At 32.4% G+C, this 27,247-nt stretch overlaps 2 protein-coding genes across 13 annotated transcripts in view; one reads left to right on the top strand and one right to left on the bottom strand.

Annotated features, from left to right (window-relative positions):
- Positions 1-540: 540 nt before the first annotated feature.
- On the bottom strand, positions 541-10,019 carry LOC135126853 (transmembrane protein 183). The gene is made up of 2 exons (XM_064053046.1): positions 9,833-10,019; positions 541-1,742 (listed from the first exon to the last, which is right to left on the bottom strand). The coding sequence occupies exons 1-2, from the start codon at positions 9,882-9,884 to the stop codon at positions 733-735; spliced, it is 1,062 nt and encodes a 353-aa protein (XP_063909116.1). The 5' UTR covers positions 9,885-10,019; the 3' UTR covers positions 541-732.
- A 184-nt stretch (positions 10,020-10,203) lies between these two features.
- The window catches only part of LOC135126848 (liprin-alpha-1), a 200,439-nt gene continuing 183,395 nt past the window's right edge, over positions 10,204-27,247 (top strand). For 7 of the 12 annotated variants that reach the window (XM_064053031.1, XM_064053033.1, XM_064053029.1 and 4 more), the window contains exon 1: positions 10,204-10,778. In XM_064053031.1, coding sequence (XP_063909101.1) covers positions 10,530-10,778 — 249 coding nt within the window. In that variant the 5' untranslated portion in view covers positions 10,204-10,529. The remainder of the gene's footprint in view (positions 10,779-27,247) is intronic. The other 5 variants (XM_064053035.1, XM_064053036.1, XM_064053041.1 and 2 more) reach the window with 3 other exon arrangements.

Raw genomic sequence — 27,247 nt, forward strand, 5'->3', positions numbered from 1 at the left:
CTAATTTTATAGCACAATATGATATAACTACTTCAATTTCTTCACTACATTCTAAACTATACATAAAAGGTTCTGTACAGACATAAGTATAAAGCTCTTAACAATTGTTACCAAAAATCTTAGATATTTGTAGGTGAACCAGAAATTGATTTGTACAAAAATTACAATCATGAAGTTAAATTAAAAAGGGTATTTAAATATTCTACAGATTCTACGGTAAACATCTAGCTATTCCATAGCATGATCATGTTTAAAGTGTAAATATTATAACATAACTGACACGGCTCTGCTGTGAACAATATTTATAGTTTGTGAATCTATACCAGCTTAGAATGATCAAAATTTTAATCGGCGAACTTTTGGAATAACCTGTAATTAAAGAGCGACTAAGCAGAAACGTTTTGCAGCGCATTTGCGAGTTATTCATTGACTAATTGCACTGTTGGGGTCAATTTATTACCAATAATTCATTTCGTGATAGTCATTTGGGTGCCATGAGCGTTAAAAGGGCTTTGTTCTTCTCAATAAAAAATCCATCAATCAACTGAAAAAATTTATTTGTAAAAATAAATACACTTAAGCCATTGAAACTGAAATCGTCCCAACACGAACAAAGTTGAAATCCTGTGTTTATGTAAAAACTGTAATTTTTTACCGCCTAAACACACATCTATTGGAACGGGGGCATGAAACGGAGTTAGCTTTGATCATCCATGTGAACATGGTTCTGTTCTACTCTTGGTTGCACAAATATTCCATATTATAACTGTGGGGATAAAGAGGGTGCCACCAGTCTAGCACTTTAACATTGATCACAGGTTCCAGGATGATGAGAGTGTTGCCGTTGCCACCTGTTGAGGGATTGCAGCTTTGAATCTCGGACCCAAACCACAACTGTAGCTTATAGGATCTCAACTCCGCGGATAAGTTGAGTTGGGCAGATGTCAGTGTAAGGCCCAACACCGGGGCTATGGGAATGAGGTGTTTGCATGTGACTTGCAGGATTCTGCAACTTTCGTCCTGATTGGCAAAAACGTCGTCAAGCATCTCCAGAAGGTCCGGTTGATAAGTCTCTTTCTGGCTTCTGCGATGCGGCGACTGGACATTTATCTTCATCTTGAAATAGTACAGGCACTGAGTATCGGTTTTTTTGTGCCACATCAGGACGCACCGCGTTTTCTTTAGAATATCTGGATGCTGTTCTAGTCTTTCCATGGACTTCAAGCGCGAAATGAAGGGTATGTACATGTAATTTAGAGCCCTTATAACCGACGTGCGAATACCGTATTTCCTGAAGAGGCATTCGGGGTGGAGACGTTCGGGCAGATTTGGTACGCTCTTGTAGTGCCGTTTGTACATGGAAAACCAGAATTTCGCTGTTGAAACAACCTCATATGAAGCTTTGCAGATTCCTGCAAATCGACCGACATCTTCAGGTCGGATATATTCAGAAATCAGAAACCAAATATCTATGGGATATTCATTTCCGGTATCGTCAGGTTTGCGGTCTTCACTACTGGACACTGTCTTTCTTCTTCTTCGTGGTTCTGATTTTTGGATGACGTATGATATGGTCCCGTCTTCGTTCTCTTTCTCGACGAAATTCCCATCGAAATCTTCCGTTTTTTCATCCCAGTTTTTATCGTCTTCTAGCTGTTTCAGTACTTTATTGACGTTAGTGGTTGATTTTCTTGTACGGTATTTGCATACTGAAGAGTTGGCGAAATCGTTGATTGTTACATCTGTAATAAAAAGAAAACTGTTGAAGTTTGATAGAAAAATTGTAGATTACTTAATAATAATACAAACAACGTCAAATTTAGTTCAAGAGTCATTGCACTCAATCAATCTTTCTTTCTTGAAATGAAGAGCCAATAAAATTCGGTTTCCAAAATAAATTTACTTTTTTATGGCTCATATTTAAGTTCTAGAACGTAGAATATTCAGTTCATCTTGTGCGATTCTATAAGATCGAGCCAACTTTAAAAATCAGGATCACCAATTTCTTTTTGGACTTTTACAAATAAAATCACGTTAGGCACATAAAAATGATGGCAAAAGTATATACTATAATTGTTGAAAATTTTGTTTACCAATTAAGATTTGACTCCCATTCCCCTAAGTAATAATTTTTGTTTGATTATTAGCAAATGGGGGCTACAAGGCAATTTCCTTTAAAATTAGTCCATAAAATTTTACTTGAGATTTGAATATATTTGTTGAAACTACTACTAGTATACGTATTTCGGTCTATAGGAAGTTTACTAGCTAGTACACGAATTTTATTTTGGAAGTTTAATTCAATAATTATTTATAAATTGCCGACGGAATTTCAACACGTACAATACGTACATGCTTAATCAATTGCAAGGCTGAAGAAAGTCACCAAAATGGTATTTTAATTTAAAAGCCACACTTCTTAAAGTAGTGAATCAGAACATCTGCTTTATCCACGAATACAAGAACAACACCACCTATCCGAGATACGTATGTCGAAGATCAAAAATGAAGATGCACAGAGTTCCAAGGGCCATTCAACTAGGAGAAAAGTCGTCGCCTGAGAACTTGTTTGATCCGCAGACCGGAGTTCACTCAGGCCAATGTCGACTCTAAGCGTTCAGAATTTCTGCGGGAAATGGTTATTATTTAGATGCTTTTAATTACAAACATAATATCACATCTCATATGTTTCACTCGATTTTGACATGCAACCAATTTTTTTGTTTCACTAAGAATTAATTCTTTAATTGTGTTTGATTAACAAAACGTCCTAAATTTGCAGTACTAGTGGAACAATCATGCAATAGATATTTTCGGGAAAGTGCAGTTATTTTTATGTTTTAGAAGCATTCTGTGTTCTATTTTGTATTAATTTTTACAAATTCTTAGTCACAATTTTGGTGGTTATTTAATTTTCCTATTGTCTGAATTTTTGTTGTGTCGATGTCTTTTGAATTTTTCCATGTTTCAATTTCTCGATTTGTTGATTTTTCAGTTTGCCGATTTTTAAATTTTCGAATTTTTATTTTTTTGATTTTTGATGTTTAGATTTCTCCATCTTTCAATTTTACGAAATTTTAATTTTTCAATGTTTTAAATTTCAGATTTTTAGATTTTTCGATTTTTCAGTTCTTCAGTATTTTTTAATTTTTCAAATTTTGTCTTTTCTGAATTTTCAGTTTTCCGATTTCTCATCTAATCTATTTTTTATTTTCCCATTTCTCGGCTTCCCGAAGCTTCGATTTTACAAGTTTTTGATTTTTCAATTTTTTAAATTTTGGAAGCTTGTGATTTTTGGACTTTGCTCTTTGACTTTTTAATTTCTCAATTTTTCAATTTTTTAATTTCCCAGTTTTTGAATATTTCGTTCAATTTTGTGATTTTTCAGTTTTTCGATTCTTCAATTTTTCTTCTATCTGTCATTTTTTGGATATTTCAGTTTTGGGATTTTTTAGTATTCCCACTTTTGATTTTTTAAGTTCTAGATTTTTCCATTTTTTGACTTTTTACTTTTTGGATCTTCAATTTTTCGTTTTTAGAACTTTTCGACTGAAAAATTGAGAAATCGAAATATAAAACTGTCGAAAAATTGAAAAATCTGAAGTTTAAAAAACGAGCAACTGAAAATCCAAATCGAAAAATCCAGTAGTCGAAAAATCGAAATATTGAAAACTCCCAAAACTGAAAGAAATATCCAAAAATTGAGAAATTAAAAAATTGGATAATTGAGAAATCGAAAAACCAAAAAAGCAAAGTCGAAAAATCGAAGAATTGAAGAACTGAGAAATCGAAACTTTGAGAAGTCGAGAAATGGGAAAGTTAAAAATAAATTAATTGGAAAACTGAAAATTTAGCAACGTCAAAATTTGAGAAATTGAAACATGGAAATATTGAAGAATTTAAAAATTACAAAATCGAGAAATCGAAACATCACAAAATCAAAAATTCGAAAATCTAAAGTTTAAAAATTGGAAAACCGAAAAATGGACAAATCGAGAAATCGAAACCACAGCATTTAAAAACTTGAAAATTTTAAAAATCGGATAACTGAAAAATCGAAACATCGAAAAATTGGAAAGCCCAAAAGTAAAACTCAAAAAATCCGAAAACCGAGAAGAAAAGTTAAAAATTGAAAAATTGATGAATCGAGAAATCAAAAAATTGAAAAATCTAAAAATTTTAAAAAAGAAAAATTGGAAAATCGAAAATTTAAAAATTTAGGATTTTTAAAAATTGGAAACTCTAGAGGTTAACGAAAAATTGAAAATCCAAAAATCGAAAAATTGAAAAATCCCAAAACTGACAAAAATATCCAAAAAATTGAGAAATTAAAAAATTGGAAAATTGAGAAATCGAAAAACTAAAAAAGCAAAGTCGAAAAATCGTAAGCTTAAAAAATAGAAAAATTGAAAAATCAAAAAAAGATTACCTCAGAAATCGAAAAACTAAAAATTTAGAAACGTCAAAATTTGAAAAATTGAAATACTTAAAAATGGTAAAATTGAAGAGGACACAATTGAGAAATCGTATCATATGGAAAAACATCTAAAGTTGAAAAATAGAGAAATCGAAAAACCGAAAAGTCTCAATAGCGTATTTATAAACCACAAGTTCAAGACTATGCTACTTTTTAAGATTTAAATAACATTTATTCGACAAAATTGTAAGATGATCAATTCCTGGTGGGCATGAACCGATAAATTTTGACTAATGATTTAACATGCTTCCAATAACTATAAATCGGAAAATGTTGATTTTTTTCTCCAAAAATTTTGACATCCAAGGTAAAAACTCAACACGTAATTTGATAATATAATTTGAAATGTAAATTTTCTCATTAGAGAACACGATGTTCAAGAACTTTGTTCACTTATTCGTTGTAAAGTCCGACCAGATGGACGAAACGGGTTAGTTCTTCGTAGTGGATGTGTATCAGATCAGCTCTAACGAAAGTCGGCTTATAGATAAATCACTTAGAGGCGATATTGGCTTGAGTACGCTCTGGTCTGTAGATCAAACAACTTCTCAGGCGGCGATAGTATCAGATAAAAATTTGGGAAATACTGTAATACTTAGTTCCTAATTTTCTTAATAACGCAGGCCTATAAATTTAAATCTTAAAACCTGTTTTTGTTTTAACGACTGTTTTGCATATTCGTTGCATTCCTAATTACGAATATGTACTTCATGTTTTGCTATCACGTAAGGTGTATTTAGAAAAAATACGAAAAACTAACTTTGAAGAAATACACAATATTAACGAAACATTAGAAATTTATTTTGTATATGCATCTTTTATGTATTAACAAAAACATTTTTGTACATTTATTAAAAATTTTTGTGAAATTGTTGTCATTTCTGCACTAAAAAATATTAACTTTTTTTTCACATATACAAAACATAACTTCATGAACCCTTACTATCAGAAATGTACGACCTCCTTAATTGATATAAACATAACATTACCATTTTTATATTAAACACAATTTGTGCGCGCCGTTAACAAATTGCCAAGTTACTAGCGAATCTTTAGTGAATTAGAGCCCAGGAAAATAATTATTGCTTTTTTCCCCATCTTAATTTACAATATGCCATTCAATTTCTGAGGATGTAGCGTTTCGTTATTATGAAATTTTTTGAAAAACATTGTTATATCGTAGCGCGTTGTGAATTCAAATACTTTCTGGCTTTAGCAACTGCTTAAAATTAAAAATAGTTGTACAAAATTAAATCAGTTAGAAAACCAATAATACATTGCTGTGTAAAAAAACAGCGAAATTTGTTTACACGGGTACGCTGTAACTTTAATATTACTTTATCAATAAAACTTTAGCTAAACAATAAAACAGAACCTTCAACTTGTAAAACATCCTTTAGTACAGCACTGCAAATATTTCTCACTAATCAAATATTGTAATTTACTCAAGTTTTATTAAGAATCAAAATAAAAAGTTTTAAATAAATACAAACAAGTTCATCAATCTACTCTAAGAATGTTCTTACTTTAAATCTATCTAAAAAAGAAGACTGCTGCAAAATCGAAAATTTTTCGAATTTACGTTACCGGATAAGTGAACAAAAAAAATTGTAAATATGTTTTCATTTGGGGTCTTTAGAAGTCAACTGTAATAATTTTTTTCACTTTAACCATTTCCGGGATAAGTTACTTAACCTCAGTCTGAATAAAGACAGTTGGCTTAATGATTTAGCGAGATCTTATGCTAACTTGTCATTCACATCATTAACATTTACCATTTCTAACGGTGTGCATTTGTTCACCATTCCCGCTAAATGAAAAGTTTTAACTTGATTTGTATTTAGTTAGTTTTACGGGTACGTTTACACAAGTACAGGAGTATGTTATTTTATAAAATTAGATGGCAATTACCATGCAACATTTTTAAGTGGTGTTTCACCATCTAAACACACGATATTCCTCACATATAAAATTTCGTTTAGAGAACACGGAAGTAGCCGTTCGCCGGATGAAGCTTATGACACTACTTCCTTAGCTTACGATCGTGAAGTAAAGATTGGCCGGCTGTATAAAAAGACATAGATTAATTTACTGAATTTTATAAACTCCAACGAACAAATCATGTCTTACTACAGCCGTTTTTCAACGCGGGTGAGAAAAATGCAAATGCGAAATCAGCCAAGCAGAAAAATCATTGTAAATTAAGTTCAAACAACGAATTCGCGACGCTAATAAAAACAGGAAGCAGACGACAGAAATGAATATTACAAAAAATGACAGTTAACGGATTTGGAAGATATAATTCATTATTAGGAAACTTTGACTTACATCGGCAGGGAGCGGCAAATTACCATGTGGTCAACATGATAAACATGTATGTATACTAACAGAAGCAGTTATAAAAGTTAAGTAAACGATATTTTTGTATGTACAAACACAATCAGTGGATTTACTTCACGGTCTATGTTTTACACTACATAAAACTAGAAATGGCATCCCTAACTGGAAGTTGTTCAAAAATTATTCAGGAAGAATGATTTTATAAAAAGTTTTGATTTTTTTTTAATTAAGGACCAGAACTAAAATACGACTAACAATTTTATAAAAAAGGAAAAAAAATATATGTCACAGTATACAAATTCAGCTAGAAATAAAACTTTGACTTCAAACTTGACAATTTTTAAATGAACTTTTCTAAAATTTATGTATTCAACATTGGGCAGTAGAGAATAAAAAGGTTTTACATCAACATATATGTTGTACACAAATACTACTACTGCAGGATGCTAAGATTACAGTCAGATAGTTTTAATGGTAATTTCAAAAGTCACCTAAAACTAATTATTTCAGTATAAAGCAGACTATTCTGTTTACTGTCTATTTACAACTTTGTGCTAGAATTATGATATGTATGTATCACGATACATTCGTTTGAGTTACAATATTTATCAGGTAATTCAGCAGGTATTCATCAGTTCAGATGTCAACTGTAAAACTTTAGATTTGTGTTATACAATGTGACAGGATTTTGGATGTGTGGCATTAAGACAATTTTTTAAATATGTAGAAACATAGACGTATAACGTTCAATTGAAAAAGTTATCAAGATGACGCTGCGTTTGGCAGAAGAAAACAGCGAAAAATGTATGTGTTTTATTAATCCACACTGATGTGTTCAATTGACATTTTCGTGTTGTCAACTGTCATCGATCAAATTTTAGGTTTAATATTCTATGGATATGCTTCACAATTTTCACAATAAATCAAGGCCGACTTGACGACTTTTTCAATTGAATAACCGATACTTGTCATTAGGCTGCATTCTTTTTGCATTCGACATATGTTAAAGATATTACTATCATTGCTTAGCACACAGGTTAAGTTCCTCCCTTTCCAATCCCGGGCAGAGGCAATTTGACACACTTCTTAAAAGTACCTAACAATAGTTCTAATCACTTTAGTCTCATACTTGGTGTTATTTCTTTCATCTTCTTTGAACGGGACGCATGTAATGCTACTAAATTATTGGAATATAAATTGTGTGTTTGAAGTAACAAATCTTTACTGCAGAACTTTTATTTTGAGACAAACATCTATTATGTGTAAGTATACCTATTCGTACTTTCATTGAAGAGAATCAATGTGAGTGTATGCACAAACTTTTTTTTTACTTATTTGCACGGTTCAAGTCATAAGAACAACTTGATATCAAGCGGAAAAGAATAAAGCTTTTAGCTACTTCCATTTACAACGGATTAGCACAAATACCTACTATGTAGGAATGAACATCCATAAATTTAATTTCTTGTTTATTACATCTAAACAGTGAATTTTTCTTGGTTGACACACTTATGTAGATATTTTAAATTTACTATGTATTTTTATATGATTATTGAAATTGTTTTTATAGTGTGGTTGTTACTGGAATTATTAATAACTTGCTATAAGTAAAATAACTTTTATTAATAACAACACTTAATATAATACAATATGTACCATGCTTATTTTATCAAACACAGATCATTTATGTAATATTAATTGTTATCTATTGGCCATGTTTCTGTCAACATTAACAGTTTTGCAAAGTTATGTACACTTGTGCTGTTGTTATTACAGCTTGAAGAAAACATTGCAACGTTCAGGTTAGTTTTGCTGTATATTTCATTATTATATTCACAGAAATATGATATGTTGTTGCTAAACCAGGAAACTTCAATTAATCCATTAAAATTAATTTCAGACTTGTGTAAGAACAAATTACACACTAAGAATTAACGAGATAAGTACAATCTACTTGAGAAATTTATAAAACTGATTACAATACTTTCCACTTTAGGCTTGTAAATTGTTTAAAAAAAAATGCGTCAAATATTGTTTTCTGACTGACGCTTTTTATAACAAATACTGCTTGCTTCAACCACATTTCTATAGTTAAAATTGTTTGGGATTTTTTTGATTGACCTTTAGTAAATTTTGCTATAAGATATTCCTTTTGAGAAAATAAGTTTTTTTAATTTTTGGTGAAACCCTAAATTGTTGGCAAATTTATTTATTTTGTACATTCTTTGTCATATCATTTAGTCTTCATGTTAGTAGTTGTTTGGATGCCAATATTATGAATCTGCTGAGATAAAAAAATTGTATGAAATTAAAAAAATTGACGTGTTTTTTGCCAAATGCAACAGCTCACACTTTACAGAATGCTATTCCCCCAAGAAAATATAAAACTTCAGTATGAAATATAGGTATTTGCTTGGTTTAAAGTAAGCATAACCCTCTATTTTTAAACACGACGTTTGTTGAATAAATATATGCTGAATTTTTCTAGCCCCAAAACATTTTTTTCCAATGACAGAAGTAAAAACTGAAAAAATTAAGTTAGTATATTCTGCAGTGTAATACTCACCCAGTTTCTCTTAATTTAGATTTATACTATAATTTATTCAAATTTATTTTCATAAACAGAAAATCCATTAAATGGTTTGTTAAACAATCTAAAATCATCAGTAGTTATAAAAAAAATTATCAACATGTCTTCCATACAACACACGTATTTAGAAAAAAATTACCTACACAGCATTTAATTGATACACTCAAAAAATAAGAAATCAATTACTGAAAGCCCATTCATGTGACGATAATGGGCCTCTCGACCTTGATCCCAACAATCGCTTATCTACAATTACAGGAAAAACAGGTAATTGCAAATATCGTAACATTCCACAGTAACGAAAAGAATTCAAACAATAAATCAAGATAACAGCAACCAGTCATTATACGAGCAACTCTTCTAAATTGCGAATTTTTGCAAGAAACGCGAAACATGACACATTGCGCAAAGTTGTAAACATTTACCTGCTAGGCTGTTTGAGGAGTGTTTCTTTCCGGATTTTCTATGTTTGGACATGGTGTGAGTTTTGCTTGAATTATTGTCAAATTGTGGATGAAGTACATGATAAAACTGGAATAGAAAAATTACTTAAATAATGACCAACGAGACCATCGCTATCACCAGCCATGATGGACTGAAGTTGTCAAAGTCTGTCAGTTGTCAGCCGACGCTCCTGTCATAACTTTGAGGTTAGATTAACGGGCAGTTGTATTTTAGGAAGATTTTTACGGTTTATAAAACGTTAAAAACGCTATTTGGATGAATTGTTAATGTTGCGTAGAAGAAGTGACTATGGGAGGGTGCTATCCGTAAGCGCCATCTGCCCCGCGCCGGTTACGTTCGTGTCGATGTGCAGGAATCTGCTTTACCGATTTTGATAGGGCTTATTTGACATTGGTTTTAAAATGGCTGTCAGATCCCAAGTTTGTGTATGTAGCTAGGACGTGAGGGATGGAATTTGTAGGTGTGTCATAGTGAATACGTTTCGATAATGTTAACTGTTGGAAAAATCGCCCATGTGACAATGTGCAGGCGGGGGTTAAGCGGTCTCTGCGGGCGGTTTAGTTAAAACAAATGTGGGGACGTTAAGGGGTTAGAACCGATACATGTAATTGTAGATATTGTATTCCTGGGGCAGTGCGCGAATTGTAAATAGGCAGCATGTGGAACATGATGTGCGATGTGATGCCGACCATCTCGGAGGACAGCATCAGCCAGAGGAGCTCGCAGTTCTCCGGCGAGGATGCCAACTTCGAGCAGCTCATGGTGTCGATGCTGGACGAGCGGGACAAGCTGATGGACAGCCTGAGGGAGACCCAGGAGCGGCTGGGTGAAACGGAGATGAAGTTGGCGGACGTGGAGAAGGAGCGCGACTCGCTCCAGAGGCAGATCGCCGCCAACCTCCCGCAGGTAAGCTAGGGGTGACATCTCGCGTAGACCACGACGTGTGGCGGCCGCCGAGCGCGATGTCCTATGCACCGATTTGGAGCTTTATCGATTCCTCCCGGCAAAGCTCAAACGCCATTTTCACGAAGAAACTCCTCGCTTTCTTGCCGTTCGGCGGAGAGGCGGCCGTGGAGGCGCACCACGGGGACGCTCCGTGCATCTATGAATTAACGATTGCGTTGGGGTCTGTAACTCCGCCCTTAGAGGGCCTTCGGCGGACGCAGTCGTGAAGGTTTTGTAACCTTGGTTACCATCATAGTGCCCTCGACTCAAAGTGCACTTGGGCAGATTGCCCTTTACATAATTTAAGTTGATATTGTAATATTTGGCGGAGATCATTCATGTCGCGGAAGCGGAAGTTGCCAAATGCACAGATCACCATGTGCTTACTATCGGCTACTCGCTCTACTCGTCGAGCGTACGAGCATCAGGCGATTTTTAACAGATTTATGATGAATCAATGGAGCGAAGTACTTAATAGTTGGCGATAATAATCACAACTCGACATATAAGTGCTCGAATCGATGAAATATAAAATCAACACTTCGTACATCCTTCTATATATATAAACGAAAGAACCAGATATTGTTCTAGCCCTCCAGTAGAGGGGTGACCCAAAATCACACGAGTTCACGGGTGAGCCCTGTCAACACCATAATTTAAACAAACACCAAATTAAAATGTATATATTTTATTTACACTTATATGATCCTGTCATTTTGTAGTCAAGTTTTTTTTGATTTTTCTTAAATACTGCAGATAAACTAAAGACTTGCATTTTGAGTTCAAATTTTATTAGAACTGCAGTGTAAATAAAATGTATTTAGAAGTTCTTAAAACACATACAAATATTTCTCCCATTTCGGTCTGGCTGTCTGTCTGCCGCCTGTCCGGATTGTTATTAGACATAATATCCGAAACTACTAGACCGATTGTTGTCAAATTTTATATGTGCCTATTTTTGCCTAATAAATGGATGCATGAGCGATTTTTTATTTAAGAATCCGTGTTGAGTTTTATCCTAGACATCCGGATTTTTGGGGAAAAATTCAGTGAACTGTATTTTACAATTTAACTTTGAAAATGTAAACTCGAATGCTCTGAAGTCTTGCAAACGTAATAAGACTACAGGAAGCATGATAAATCGTTAATCAAAATATACTCGTTTATTCCCCAAATTAATGACATTTTACAATTCTGCCGAATAAACGTTCTCTAAATTTTTATAAAATAACATGCTCCTGCATGTGTGGTTTATGAATCTGTGTTGAGGTTTTGCCCTTGGCATCCAGATTTTTTGGAAAATAAAATCAAAATTTTATAACAATATTTTATAATTTAACTTTGAAATTGCAAAAACCCATTTGTCCATCTTCCTACAACTTTGCCGAATTCTTCAAATTTATGAGTGTTTTTAGGAAAAAAACTCAGTGTTTATTACTTTAAGGATATTTAACTTGTCCCACCCCTATTAACCACCCGCTGTAAATTCTGTTTATTTTCATTATGGTCCATCTTGAAAATAGCAAAATCAAATTTTATAATATTTTAAAGAAGCGGGATTTGTAGATTTGTGAGACCTGGGGTCGCCAACTATTTTTTTCTCTTATACTGTGACTATTATTTTCCATGTTATTTTTACTCCACAGAGGTAATCACAAAAAAGCAAAATTTTGCAAAATGAAATTTTTTCAAAACAGCAGGATTTGTTGGAGGTACTATTATATATATATATATATATATAAAAAAAAAACAAACAAAACTGAACAATGACTAAATCATGTCACTATCATTTCTCCAGGGGCGAGGGAAGTTCTGTCGAAATAACTGTCGACCAATTTTTTTTCAATATGTACAGTACCCTTCTTTTTAGGGTTTATTCTAAATCTCGTATGTTTTATCCCTATTTAAATCTGGAAATAAGTGTAATATTCCTATTTATAGACCGACCTGCATAATTCCCTCTTGATGTAAAATTCTAGAGTCAGTAATTACAGAAGCTCTCTTCCCTACTTTTTTCTTCAAGTAGAGATCAGGAATTAGTAAATATTGACTTCTGTTTCTAAAGTGTTTTTTGAAATCCCTCAATAAACCTTTTAAAATTATGATGGTAATGATAAGTTACAGTTAATTAACCTTTTCTCCGATTACTTGCCGGAAAGCAACAAAGGTTCTATGAACAGATGTGTATTAACATACTTTAACAGACAAGTGTTGTAATTCATCTCTATTATAATCCTGAGTAGTCTATTAAGGGCTTTCAATAAACACTTTTGGAAACAGAAAGTCAAAGTTCTAATGTTTCCTGATTTTTTTGTCGTTTCATGTGGGTTAGTTATTTGGTCCTATATTTTCGTTTTGTATCAATAAATTAAACACAATTTTTTATCTTGCATTTATTTATTGTTAGCGGATGATTTAAAAATATTTAGTAAAGTATTTTCTATAAGAGATTCAACTCGTATCATCTCACAAAATGACAAACGGTTTCATTCTCAGTAGAGATGTACCGACTATAGTTGGCCGACTGTTCGGCTTTGCTAAAACCGGTTAAAATTGGTTTAATCGACCGAAAATTGGTGTCAAATTGTAGATAATCTTCCGCTAGTTACGCCCTCACGATATCTGGTCCAATAAACACGCAAAGTGAATTCAAAATTTCCAAAAATTTTCCAAAAAAGTGGTTAAAATTGGTTAAAGTATTGTATAAACTGCCCTAACTTGTGTTATTCTTTATTTTTGTACTGAGTTACTACAAAAAAATTAAATGTTAAAATCCAAACAAATTTAACACATTTTTTGGAAAACAAAGGAACTTTAGTTATTCCTTTTATTAAAATAAAACAAATTGTTAAGGTAGTCAGAGAAATAAAAAAAACACACTGTCTATTGCATTTATAAACCGGTTTTAGCAAAGCCGAACAGTCGGCCGACTATAGTCGGTACATCTCTAATTCTCAGCAAATTTGTGTCTTAGGGTCATAGGTGTATTGTTAAAATTACAACTAAGATACTTCGTATGTATGGCTTTATGAAAAGGCAAACCAAAGACTTCCGTTAGTGCCATCTTTAAACTACAGGATTTCCAATAAATAACCGGATCAAACACAAAAATAAATATTTTGGATTGAGAATAGCAATAATAAAAATAGTTTTTGTGCTTAATTTTTTATTGAAACAATATATACATTCTACAGCAGCAAACTCACCATCAACACCAAATTTTGCTGTTACTTAACATTTTAGTACTGTGTGTTATTATTTTTATTATTAATAATATATTATTGTAAAGAATTAATCAAGCCCTCATTGTATAATGCTTCGACAGCAATATTTGTTCAATAGATTGAGTTTTTACTCATAGAACTGAAGCTCTGGAGAAAAATTATTGTCGAAGCAGAAAGAGAGCATGAACCATCACTAATAATAATGGTATTAAAATGTTAAATAAAGTGGAAATAGAGTAGAGAAAACTAAACGTCAATACCAAATTGTGCTATTTTATTTAACATTTTAATACCATTATTAATGATTTTTTGCTGCATCGACAGTAAATTTTTCCGTTTAGGGTTACCAAAATTCATCGGTTTACCTTCAGCCCCATCTACCAAACTATTTACAACGTAAAATCGTATCAAGAACCATCGATGGATTCAAGTGCATATGGAGAAATTGCTATCTTAAGTAGAATAAGGACATAAATGATCATTAATAACGTACGATATAAAAATTGTTTTATTATTGGTGTGTTCACTTAAAAATATTAATTTTTTCGTTTTCAGTTACTTCCTGTACATGCATTATTTGTTACATGTGTTAGACCATTTCTCAAATAACTGACTTTATGTAATTTGGTATCCTTACTATGACGTTCATGAAGTACGACTCGAAAAAAACAACTATATTTATGAACATAGGTTAATGTTACCTAGTTTTGAAACTCTGAAAGTAAAAGTGACATCATTTTTTGTTCTAAACTATTCATCAACAAGACTGATTGCACCGAATTGTTCAACTTATTCTACTTCAGAGTTCCACGGTTAACTAGTAGTGGTACTGAAACTTTTATATTAAACTTTCACAAGATCAACTACGGTATTTTTTATTGTGTAATCGACAAACATTGTTCGTACAATAAACTCTCTAGATTCAGGCATATACAATACGGTATGCAGTTAACTTTAAGATCTTTGGTTAGACAATTTAGAAATTAGTAATTAATACAAACAGTACTGTTTTATTTAACTAATTCGGAATAGTATTTTTTTTTTCGAATTTGACAATATATATGGTTATTGTTGTTATTATTATTATTATGAATCGCTAGAACTGGTGAAATGCCGATTTCAAATAGAGCTCGGGGTTCTACCGAACAGTAAATGAAATCATTTTTTATTTTTGCCTGGAATGGTAGACCACATCCGTGCGCTGGAGGGCTAGAACGCTCGTGATCGTAGAAAATTAAATGCTCTATGAATTTGCACATTTCGAGAGAGGTAGTATCAAATGACAAACGTTTAATTTATTTAATAACATATGTACAATTATGTTATTTCGTCCAGACGTGAAAATTGTCCGCCGAGAGCATAAGGTCGAGCGCCAATGACGCATTTTACACGAATTATATAAATACAATCGTTTTTCTTTGTCGTTGCAAACTTACGTAAGTAATCATCACAATTTATTGATGACCATGAATTTACCTAATATTGCACGTAATCAAACAAGTAATTTCTGCAGCTGTTTTGTTTTGTGGAAGGAACATGATAATAACAATATGCGTTTGCCTGAAAATATTACTTTTTCTGGGGGGAGTGGTGGTTATTATATGTGTAAGGGTAGTTCAATTTAAACCGAATCGTAATATTAAATTGTAGAGCAAATCCAGGTGTTTCTTAAGCCTAGTTGGAGTTGCGGCTCGACTAAGGCATTAAGGTCGCCGTCAGGTGTGCCTTTACAGAAGCAGCTCCCAGTAGCAGTATATACTAAGATTATAGTCACATAGTTGTTTAATGTTTATACAAATTTAAAAGAAGATAAATAAAGTAAAACGGCCTTTGAGATTAGTCCTCCCAAAGGTCTCCGTCTTTCCTTACTCCGTTGTCATCTTTAGTTAATTAGTTACTAGCTGATTAATTTGACAATACGTCAACAATGTAATTTAATTTTAAATCCATTTTTGAATGATTTTCGATTTTAATAGAAGCACATTGTTCCGTAGATTGAGGAGTAGACTGTTGGCGAAAACCAGCAGAATTATCTTTTTTATTTTTACGGTTTTCTGGATTTGAATGAGGTGGACGAACAAAGAAAACTCCACTACTGAATGACTAGGATATACAATACGACTGAACGTCACAGCGTCATGACTTCATGACGTAGCATGATGCCATTGTTTTATAAAATTTGAAATATTATTAATAAATGAATATTTTAAAATGGAGAAAATATTGCGACAAACAGTTTTTATTAATAAAAACTTGATCTCAATAGACAACGAATATTTTTGGTTTGTATCCCTTTGTAGTGCAGACAGAGGAAGAAGGTCTTTGGTGCACAAGTATGTTCATTGCAAATAATTGATTTTTAACTGAATTATTTAAACTCACTCTGTAAAATATAAGCAGACCTTTAAGGACATTTGTTGATCTCAAAATCTCAATTCAATTTAGAACACTTGGAATGTAAGAGGGCAGATGTAAAAAACAATATTATAATATTATTATTAGATATAAAACCGGTAAATCAATACATCATAATGCTTTAGATCTAAAAATCTTGAAATTTCGATTGCGATCTTGAGATAACGAAATACTGATGGATTTTTTTCATTTCTCTTGTACATACCAAGTTAAATAGTGCGAACTCTTTTACAAATAAGAATATAGATACTATTTTGTAAATATTATAGCGATATAATTTGTAATATGTGTCGGTAGAAACAGAGACTAGATTTTATTAGTCGTTATGTTCGTCCGCTTTTTTGAAATTTCTAGAACGGTGATAGTAAAAACAGTTTTCATCCGCAAACTATATTCCATTTACACTATAAGAACCTGTGTTAAAACTGGTGGTGAGATCGGAAATTGGTTAAAAACCAAAAATATTTAATTACTCTATTTAAAATTATGACTTTTTATATTATATACAAATCCTAACAACGTCTAGATAGATAGTAAGTAGCAGCCGGGGTGCCGACTGTGAAATTACACTTATTTCTGATGAGTTGAGCTTTTTAGAAAAGTTTTACATATTATGGTGATTCACAAACACCAGGGTTGGTTCTGAGTATGTTGATGATATGGCCGGGAGAGGTTCCCTTTGGGGGCAACTTACTTATTAATTATAAAGGACAATCGAAAACAAGAAATCCGACTGAATTTCTCTAAAGAAACATGTGAAATATTATTGATTTAACTTCCAACAGCAGATGCACAATATGTTTGCAGGACGATGAGATTCCCTAAGCATATTCTGTCCTCCTGCTCAGCACTTTGTGGGATCAGAAAAGAACACATAGACTTTAAAACTTTTTAAGGATGTGACTTTAAGTTGTGTACTGGGATTTATCAAAAGCACAAGACTTATAGAGGACCGATGCGACTCTATATGTACGTCTTCATCCCACACAAAAAGGGACTGCTAGAGTTTTCTTGTGACCCATTTGTAGTTCCAAATTTTGAAATAGACTTCTTCGTACTCTTATAAATAAGTAATACTATCAAATTCAGTAGCGTGGAATTGTCTGACCAGAGCATTTTTCATTGATTGTTTTTGGAAATCGAAAGGTTCGAACAAGATACATTTTTTTAGTTAAGTGTGATCAATTTCACAGTATTGATAAGTTTAAGGATATACCTAGGGAATCTTAAATATTTTTATCTATGTACTTAGCAATCTTTGGTCATAAAAAGGTGTCATTTGTTATTTATTTCTTACTTGACAACACGCATTAATTATTTATTACAGTTTTATGTGGATTAGCTGTTACTGCAAGCTGAGATAAAAAATATTTTTCATCAGGGTACTGTCTTTACCTTATACGACCAGTATGGTGTAAAACCAAAGTTACACCTTGAAGTTGCTTCTTGTGAAAGTGACAGTTTGTAAATTTTGACGTTTTGATTTCTCTTGGTTTTTATTGAAATAGAATATTGTAAACTACCTGAATTGCAAGACACGGTTGCGGCGACGAATAATTTGCTGCCGACTAAATCAAAATGGTTTTGATATATTCTGGAGCTGAAATTTACTGCCCCTTCAACGACATCGGGGGTGACGCTTTTCTGAACTTCTTTGGACACTCGGTTTTTAAACACTCGCTCCGCTCGTGCTTAAACAAATTAGTGACTCGTTTATATAACCTGTTGCATAATATACTATTATCGTTAAAATTTTTAGTTTCCCAAAAATGTGAAATGTTAATAATACAACAATGTTACAAAAAGTGTGTATAAATTTTCACTCTACATATAATTTAATTTAGACATGATTGTCTGTTTTACTGAGTAATCTTTTCAAACAAATGTAGTAAAAACCCATTTTTGTCGCTTTCTGTCTAAAAATTGGTTCACCATTTATCAGGTGCTTGTAATTCATCAGTGATTTTTACAATCAATTGTATTACGCTTTTTTTTTAACAAAAATAATAATTTTCGTTCACTTCCCGAGCGTGTGCTTGTTAAGCCGGTAATTTTATTAGATCATTATGAAATTTCAAGTTTTATGTTTGTAATATCTTGTAGATGTTCATTTGCTACACAAAAATATGTTTTTCCGCAACAAAAATTGGATGACCCCGTATCATCTTTATCGGTGGTATAATAATAATTTAGAGGGGTGATAATATTGTGAAAGACGGGTAGTAGATCTTGTCTAGCTGACCCTAGTTTCAATGCCTCTTATCTCACTTAAATTGGGTCCTACCCAGATGTTTATTCCTAAATACGGGGGTAATAAATAGTAGTTAACGAAAGCTGATTTTCGTTGTTATCCTAAAAATCCCTTCAGTCACTTTAGTTTTGGTGTATGTACTAGACGTTATGGACTTTATAAGATTTTACTGGTGTGACGTCAATTAAATACAAATTTCAACTTGTAACTTTATGCATGTGGGGTTGTTTGAAAAAAAAATCTTAGATCGTACGTAACTAACTCCTTTGAAACTTTGGTAACTCACTGGGTTGTAGAAATAGACTTTCGTAAATGCTTTAACTTTAATTAGAAACGACTAGCAATATATAGTTTAGATCAAAAGTATCGAACCGATCAAATATCTCGAAAACTATTTATTGCAAATATGCAATTTTGCGAAGATTTTATAGAGTCTATGTAATTATTTCAAGTTCGTATACTTTTTTTTGAGAGTACATGTTAATGCAATTTTTTAATGTGATTATAGGGTAAATTTAGGGTCATCGAAAAGTGTTTTCATTATTAATTCACTGAGGAGTTTAAAGTTTTTACGTTAACATAAATTTGAAATTATTGCTGTGTGGCAAATTCAGTTTGCGACGACGCAAAGTCAGCTTGAAATTGGACCCAAAGCCCATAAATGAAGTTTGTGAATTAAGAAAACGGTTAATTAGCTTTTAGTTAATTAAAACTAAATAATCGCCAAACAAAACAAAGTCGAACAAATTTTATTTTATAGCAGGTGTTCAAAGGGTTTGCTATTTACTTCACGGTACTGATGAAGGCATTGGATAAATAAATTCCTGGGGAACTTCAAATTCAAGGACGCAGTAACGTATTGATTAGTGTTATGTTATGGACATTAAAATTAATTTCAGGTTCGTCAAAAAAAAAATACCCCAGAAGGTTTGAAAACATTCATAATTTGTTTTCTTATAAAAGTTTCTTATAGACAGGTAGCTCTATGAGTAAATAGGCCTTGACATTCAAGGCTATTGCTCGCTTTTTAAACGACGAAAGAAGTATTGCCTAAACGCTGCAGACCAATTTTTATTTCCTGAGTGTAAACTAGCGAAGTAGTGCAATTGTGACCATTAGGACTTGCGTAATATTCAAATGTCTATCTTCCGTTTCCGTTTGTGTGTCGTCTGTTTGTCTGTTGGTCATTTTATTAGACACGTAATCTACGGAACCATTGGATTGAATGTTAAGATTGTCGTATACATGATTAAACGCAGACCAAAATTTGTTGTTCATTCCCAGCAACAGTTCTATGACGTCAACTTTAAGTTTTGCTGGTTAAATTTTATAAAATAATATGCTAATACACCGGTAGTTTATTGATTGAGCTCGTATTTTTCATCTTCATCATCTCGATTTAAAAAAAAACTTTTGTGGAATGTGCTGATGCCCTCATCCGAAAATTTTATGAAAAAATCTTCCTTAATGTATGTAGAATGACATGATTTTGAAGGCGAAGAAAATACTTTCCAAATTTTTCCATCAATTTTCTTTTTAATTCGTTTCATATTCTGTTCAATGTTACGTTTTCTAATTGATATAATATTTTAACCTCGATCTCAATAATTGGAAAATTCTTTATAAAATTGCAAACATTAACACAGTTATCGCATAATTCTATGTAAATTGCAGTGATGTTGACTAATTATTCTGATTAACAGGATAATAATAAAACTTTATGACTACACTGTGTCGTAAGCTACAATTTTTTATCACTAAATATTTCGCTTACTTCGTAAACATACCCCATTCAACTTCCCATGGAAAACTTAAAATAGATACGCGACAAACAACTATCCACATGTTCGTCAAAACCGAAACGGATGCGGTTGTTAATTCCCAAACGGCAGAAAATAATACGGAACAACAGATCAACCGTGTGTTGTTTCACTCTCCAAGACTTTCGTGGTTTCAAATTGCAACAAAAAAGCGATGACTCTATCATGGCATGACTGCGATTTCACATTTTTTGTTGACGAGTCACTAATAATTAACGAATTAAAATTAGATTTGTCAGTGCTCTCGATTTTACAAGTCTATTAATCTTAATTTCTGGAGCTGGTACCATCATGTTTTCAACGCAACGGACCAAAGTGTTGGTGAGGTTGTTTAGTCTCAAATGCCATTATTTTTAGTCAGAGGTATAAAAGTCCACTATCAAGGTACAGACAAAAGATATTTATAGTGATTGGGTGTATGAATAATAAGCGATCTGAACGGTTTCCCGTCTGTTTCTTTCTTTATTTTTAATGGTTGCGATCTTATGTTAGTGGGTTCCTTGATGAAAAAAACAAAAAAACAGTTGTCCAGGGTCAAGCTTTGACACCTACTTTATTATGTCTCGAGTTCAATGACTAGATCCTATTTGTGGGTGTTCTTCTCTTATAAACTCTTTAATTGTTTATCTATGCAAAGTTTATTAGAAATGTACAAAAATTTTTAAAAATCTTGCGAAGCCCATATGATATACGTATTTATTTATGATTTTTTTTTTTTTTATTGTATATGTATGTATGTATGTATGTATGTATTGTAAAAAATATTTGTACTAATTTTTTAGTTGTTTTAAATTTAGGTTTTCTAAAATTGGAAATGTAAGGAACATGGCAAAAAGCAATAGTTAACTGCTGATTCAGTTGAAGATAAATGAAGGAGGAGTTCATTATTCGTCTTACTCAACTGTGTGCCAATTAAAACTGTGAGTTCAACTTTATACGGTAGGCTAAGTGACAAAGATATATTTCGACAGAAGAGGAATTCTGATTAAAACATTTCTTATCGTCTACATAAAGCTTTGGATTGTTTTGTTTCTCTTATATTCTGATTATTTTATAATTAATTAAGTGTTACAAGCAACAATGGATTGATTGTGAAAATACTTTTTAATGTAATAATACCTAATAAATTTTTACTGAATTTAAGAATTTCAAAGGATCTGGATTACGTGCGTGTGTAGTGAAAAGAGTTATATTTTGCGGCTTTATTTTTTACCATTTTTTTGCACGGATTAACATATCCAGAGATTCAAAACAAAAAAGGATTAACTGGATGGAAACTGAAAGTAGTAATTATATTTTTTTTGCTTTTAAATCTAAAATTCTATGTTTACCAGAAAGCCTTTTTGTTTATTAATTTTACTAAACGGTTTGATTTTGTGTTAAGGAGTATTATATTTTCGCAAGTATAACATTTAGTTTGTTACCACATTCTATCATTAATAGTGAAATTATTGCAAAGGTGTTTTGAAAAATTTTGTGGCAGATTTTGTTTGCACAAGATTTCTTACTGACAGGGAAAAGATGTATTTTGTTATACTCCGTTAATTCATACACTGATATACGAAGTTTAGGTATAAAATTTTGTGACGTGAAAAATACAGTATGTAAAATCGTAGCGACGTTTTTGCTATTTTTGCGTCTCACTAAATTTATCTATTCAGTTGAACATACGTTTGATGCGGGTTCTGCTTTCCCAAAACCATATGACAAACATAATCTACAGGCTTTAAGCGTCTCTGTTTTGAATGGACCGACGCCGACGCTTCGAATCCTTTAAATCATGAATCTGAGCTGACATTGATGGCGAGAGATCGTCGGAAATAAAAAAATATGGTCTTCTTAAAATTTCTCCACACTACGACCGTTGTAAATAAAATAGTTTTGTTTCTGTTGCCTGGCGTGGGGTTTGAGTGGATTTTGATCGTCTTTAATTGGTTAAAATGAGTGGGAAGTCGTATTTTAACGATTTAAATGTTGGGTTGTACAAATAGAAAATTGCAGGCAATCAAGTCGAGTTACGCAACACGTGTGGGAAATTTTGTATTTGTTGATTATTCGTTCTCATCCCTTCTGTTTTATCGTGCTAAGGGTTTATAGGGGTGGTGAGAGTGGCGATACCGAATTCCGGTATAACGTGTCATCTCTTAGCTGATCGTAAAACGGAAAGTGTTTTACCTAAACTGAGGGCTTTTCACTCATTACGAACTTCATGATGATTGGAGGGATGCACACATTGGGTACTATTATGTGCTTCTAATTGAGGTCGGTGTTAAATTTTATGCTAGAATTTTTTTCGGGGTAAACGGGTGGCTCCGTAAAGTTGTTGAAATGTTTAGTGATTCATAAAAGTGAATTACCAATAAAATTCATGTGTTTGGGTTCATTGATCTTGCCTTCTTCGTTACCATAAGTGAATGAAGATAATGATTCACATTCACAATGTGTTTTCAATTTTCCTCGCACGAAAAGATTGCCACATATTGGAGGTTTTCGGGTGGAATTCCGCGAAACGTTTTTTTATCTCAAGGTTTTTCCGGTTCTTTGTTGATGTTAACTTGAATATTTTTGGTTTCTATACATTTTTTAGCTTTATAGCCGCATCTATAACACGGTAAAATCTATAGGGAGATTTTTTTAGACCGCTCGCTATTTCAAGAAAGCGGGTGAAAAGTTTATGGTTGTTTTTGTTATTTTGCGAGGTTAAAATATTTAAAGTTGTATATATGATATTTTTAGAGTTTTTTAGAAAAGAAAAATCGCGGAAATTAATTTAGGTTAAAACAACGATGGGAAAGCTCGTGTGGAAGTTAGGCGGTTATGTTATTAAATGAACGCAATTATAATCGCATATTAAACGAAATTGTTAACGTTATTGAGATAGAACTTTCCTCGACTCGAAGCACAATCAATGCTGCATGTGTAAGAAGAGTTTTATTCATTAAAAGTTCATTTCTTAATTTTTCATGTGGTTAAACATTTTAGTTTAAACATGCACATTCGAGAAAATTCGTACATAATATTGAATATTGAATTTGAAAATATTAAACTTCAAAATTGAAGAATTAACTTCATAATTCAGATATGTTTTAATGTGAACTTATTTGAAAATCTAAAATTCTGATAAAAACTGTCAAAAATGGCATCTGTCAACAGTAAAAAATGACGTTATGAATCGTATTCTAGCAAATTATGATTAAATTGTTAATAACTCATTGTTTAACTCTCTGTTAGACAATGCAGTTCATTAAAAGAAATCAGAATTACGAATTTAATTCTTCAACTTTGACGTTCAATATTTTCAAAAGTTTGGTGCACGGATTTTCTCAACGATTTTCGTCGATTCTTCCAGCCTTCTTAACAATGTACCATCGAGCACATACGTCATTTTTTCGTCACCCCGTATAATAATTCTTGGGTTTTGGATTAAACTTTGAATCATGTTCCCACCCACGGTGGGTATGATATATCAATAAGCTGACAGATGGGTATTTACGATTCCGTGCGTTACGTGTTACGTGTGAGTTTTTTGTTATGATTTGAACTAATGAAATGACGATTAACTTTGTCGTTTCATTAAGTCTTGTGTATTCATATAACTTTTCATTGCGCCATGTTTATTTTATAAGAATACATTGGAATTAAGTGATTAAAAAAGCGAAAAAACATTCCAGTTTTTAAAAATTTGCTTTTATAAATTCTAGTAGTTGTATATGTATGTTTATGTCTGTACATACAAGTATATTGCACTAGTTTATTCCAACGATTTCTCCACTAATTTAGTGTAATCGGCACCGTATCGTGTGTTAATTGCTTGTAAAACAATTAAACAGACCACGTTCAAAGTAATTGTATTGGTAGGAATCGGCCGCTGCTATTTCACCAGAATAGTGTTAAAATTTTCTGATCGAAAATTGTCGTAAAATTGTTGTCATTAACCAACCTGTTTGTTCTGTCATAACAACTTGCTTTTTTTCGATTACATGCTTAATGGTTGCATTCCAAGGTTCTGTAATAATTACCACTGTAATTATAAATAAACCGTATACTTTTTTTTTTCTTTCATTCACGCTTGGGTACTTGCACAATTTCTTTACTTTGTACAATGAAATCTTCTGTATTAGCAAAACTCCTTTTCCATACATTTGTATTTTCCGTAGTAGTGTAGCATAGTTCAAAGAGGGTTGCTTGTCTGGGGAATTTTATTCATTGCAAAGCATTCCTTTCGTGCCGTGTAGGTTCGTGCACAGAAACCGAGGAAAATTTGAATTTTCCACTGAATCGCGTAAGGGGGTTTAATATGCACTTTTATGTAGTACTTGCTCTAACGAGTTTCTGTTTTGCCGTTCTGATAATTAATAATTGATTATAAATGAACGTAACTTTGTCATACCCACTGTAGAATTTTCCTTGCCTTCGAAGTACAACCAATCATATTTTTTGATAAAAAAAATTTTAATGGTATTTTTTGACATGATGTTAACATTTTGAGGTGGGAATAAATATAGTAATCCTAACAGGTACGATACTGTAGTAATCCATCACTACAAAATGGGTAAGGTGCCAGCAATATCTTTTTAATGACAACCTCATTGTAAAGCACATAAAAATAACGAATTGGTATTTTTTGTTTGTGTTGTAAACATAGCAAGCCCAAGTTACTTTTGTCTTTTTTGTTACAGAAAACAAACTTTAATTTAGATTAAAACCTACTTGCATTTTTGATGTGCTGTCGTCTGTGTAATGCCAATTTTAAATGTCTCATATAAAGCGTACCCACGTTGCAGATTATTAATAAACTATAGAATATTGTTTCCAAAAATTATAATTGAAGGGGTCTCAAATTGCATAGGTTGGCGTGGTATCATATCGTTAGTAATGAATTTAAAATTGATTCGTTGTTAGATATACAAGCATAAAGTTGATGAAGTAATACAATACAAATGAAAAACCCCTAAAACACAATCAGTGATTGCAACGATTAGAATTCTTGTAAAAATGTCGTCAATAGTGTATTACTAAAAATGAAGTGTTTAAATAAAGTTACAATTTTATGTATTCCATAAAGTAGATTCGCCAAATGGTGAATATTAACTTTGTGTTTGCCTGTTTTTGGATTGCTTGCCTGAATCGGACGTCATAATTAACCCAAAATGTGCTTATGCTTATCTGATTCATAGAACCTTTGTTCTTTTAAGGCAACCAATGGGGAGGAGGTCAGGGTTGCAAATTATTATTAATATAAACCTAAGTGATGGTTTTAAATAAACAGAAAGTCAATGTTTTTAAGGAGAATGTAGGTGTCACGTAATAAATTATATGATCCATCGAAGATTGGACTCAGAAGAACTTAAAATTTTAAATCTATTAAGAAGTTTCCTATACATGTGGGTTTGTAGTCAGATTATGCAAGTATTATTTTTTGCAACACATATGTGTAGAGTTTATTTCCAGTAACGAGCGAAGAAGTGAAGTGATACCATATGTCTACATAAATAACATTTTATTCAAACTGAAATTTATGTTTTTAGAAAGTTTTTATAGTTTAGCTGTGCACCTTGTCCAGAGATATGTTGCATTAGTGAAGGTAGATTCCCCCAAAATTATGCACGGACTATAAAACCCGCAAAATCAGTTTTCGGATGTTTGAGCAGTGATTTGCTGCCGCTACATAATTTTTGCGAATCTATATTGTAATCTTAAACTGGCGGTTAAAATATGGCAGCAGCTGGTAAGGCAACCATTGTAATGGAGTCACGCACAATAAGATGGTTAGTTAATATTTTCCCTCCGTAGCGACATTAAAGGAAACACGCGCCTTGTTCATATGAATGAAATGGCGTGATCTCAGCTTTGGCATATGGGGCACTAACTTAAGCTTTAACTCGTTGTAAATCAGGGGAACCATTTTGGGTCCCGAGACCTTGCAATAAATTCGATCGGATGTGATAAATATCATCGGAAGTAAAGTGCTTGATTAAATCCTGCCGTCTAGTTAATTTATCTAAGCGGAATAACGTTGTTACTAGTGTTTGTGTAATACTTTCGGAAAATATATACGTGCAAAAGACGAATTCACAAGAACGTTGCGAAACAATTTATTATCATCTTCTTTCGACGGTCGTGTGTAGTTTCTTCCAGAACCAATTTGTAAAACTTTGCCGTTCAGTGTATTATCGATTTGGGGGTGAATAAGAAAACAAGCAATAAAAATTCAAATGTATTTTCGTGTATTTTTTCTTTTCCTTTATTATTAACCAGTTTGGTGGGACGAGTGTAATTAAATTGTCGTTAACGTGTGTACGATCCCCCCAAAATTGTTGTTTGTATGATAGAAAATCGTTTTTTATTGTCGGTGATAACGTTCTTTGATTATTTCTGCGGTTTAATTGAAGATGGATGAAACAGTTTATGCGAAACGTAAGATATGCACTGATACTCTTTTGCTTCATTTGTGTCCAATGGAGGGTCAAATTGAGTAAGGAAAACTTCCTGTGAGGAAAGATCAATAAAAAGATAAACTCGAAAAGAGCGCATTTCGAATTTAATAAAGGTTACTATGTTGGTAATTTTAGAGTAAATCTAATTGGAAATCTGATATTGTGTGCATGTATTTTTGTGCAGCTGCAGAGAAGAGAGCTTGGTTGGGTAACGAGCAGATGCACTCCGATAATCCAGTTCCTAATGGTGACATCGATCGAACTAAATTTTGTACGACACTAA

Source organism: Zophobas morio, unplaced genomic scaffold, assembly GCF_036711695.1.
Source record: "Zophobas morio isolate AGI-343-1 ecotype UQ-CSIRO unplaced genomic scaffold, CSIRO_AGI_Zmor_V1 ptg000011l, whole genome shotgun sequence".
Taxonomy (NCBI): Eukaryota; Metazoa; Arthropoda; class Insecta; order Coleoptera; family Tenebrionidae; genus Zophobas; species Zophobas morio.

Bases quoted from the DNA above. Each gene is read 5' to 3' on its own strand.
- LOC135126853 (XM_064053046.1), bottom strand. From the start codon at position 9,884: ATGTCCAAACATAGAAAATCCGGAAAGAAACACTCCTCAAACAGCCTA. The intron at 1,743-9,832 runs GTAAATGTTTAC...TTTTTATTACAG, and splicing joins CTCCTCAAACAGCCTAGCAG to ATGTAACAATCAACGATTTC.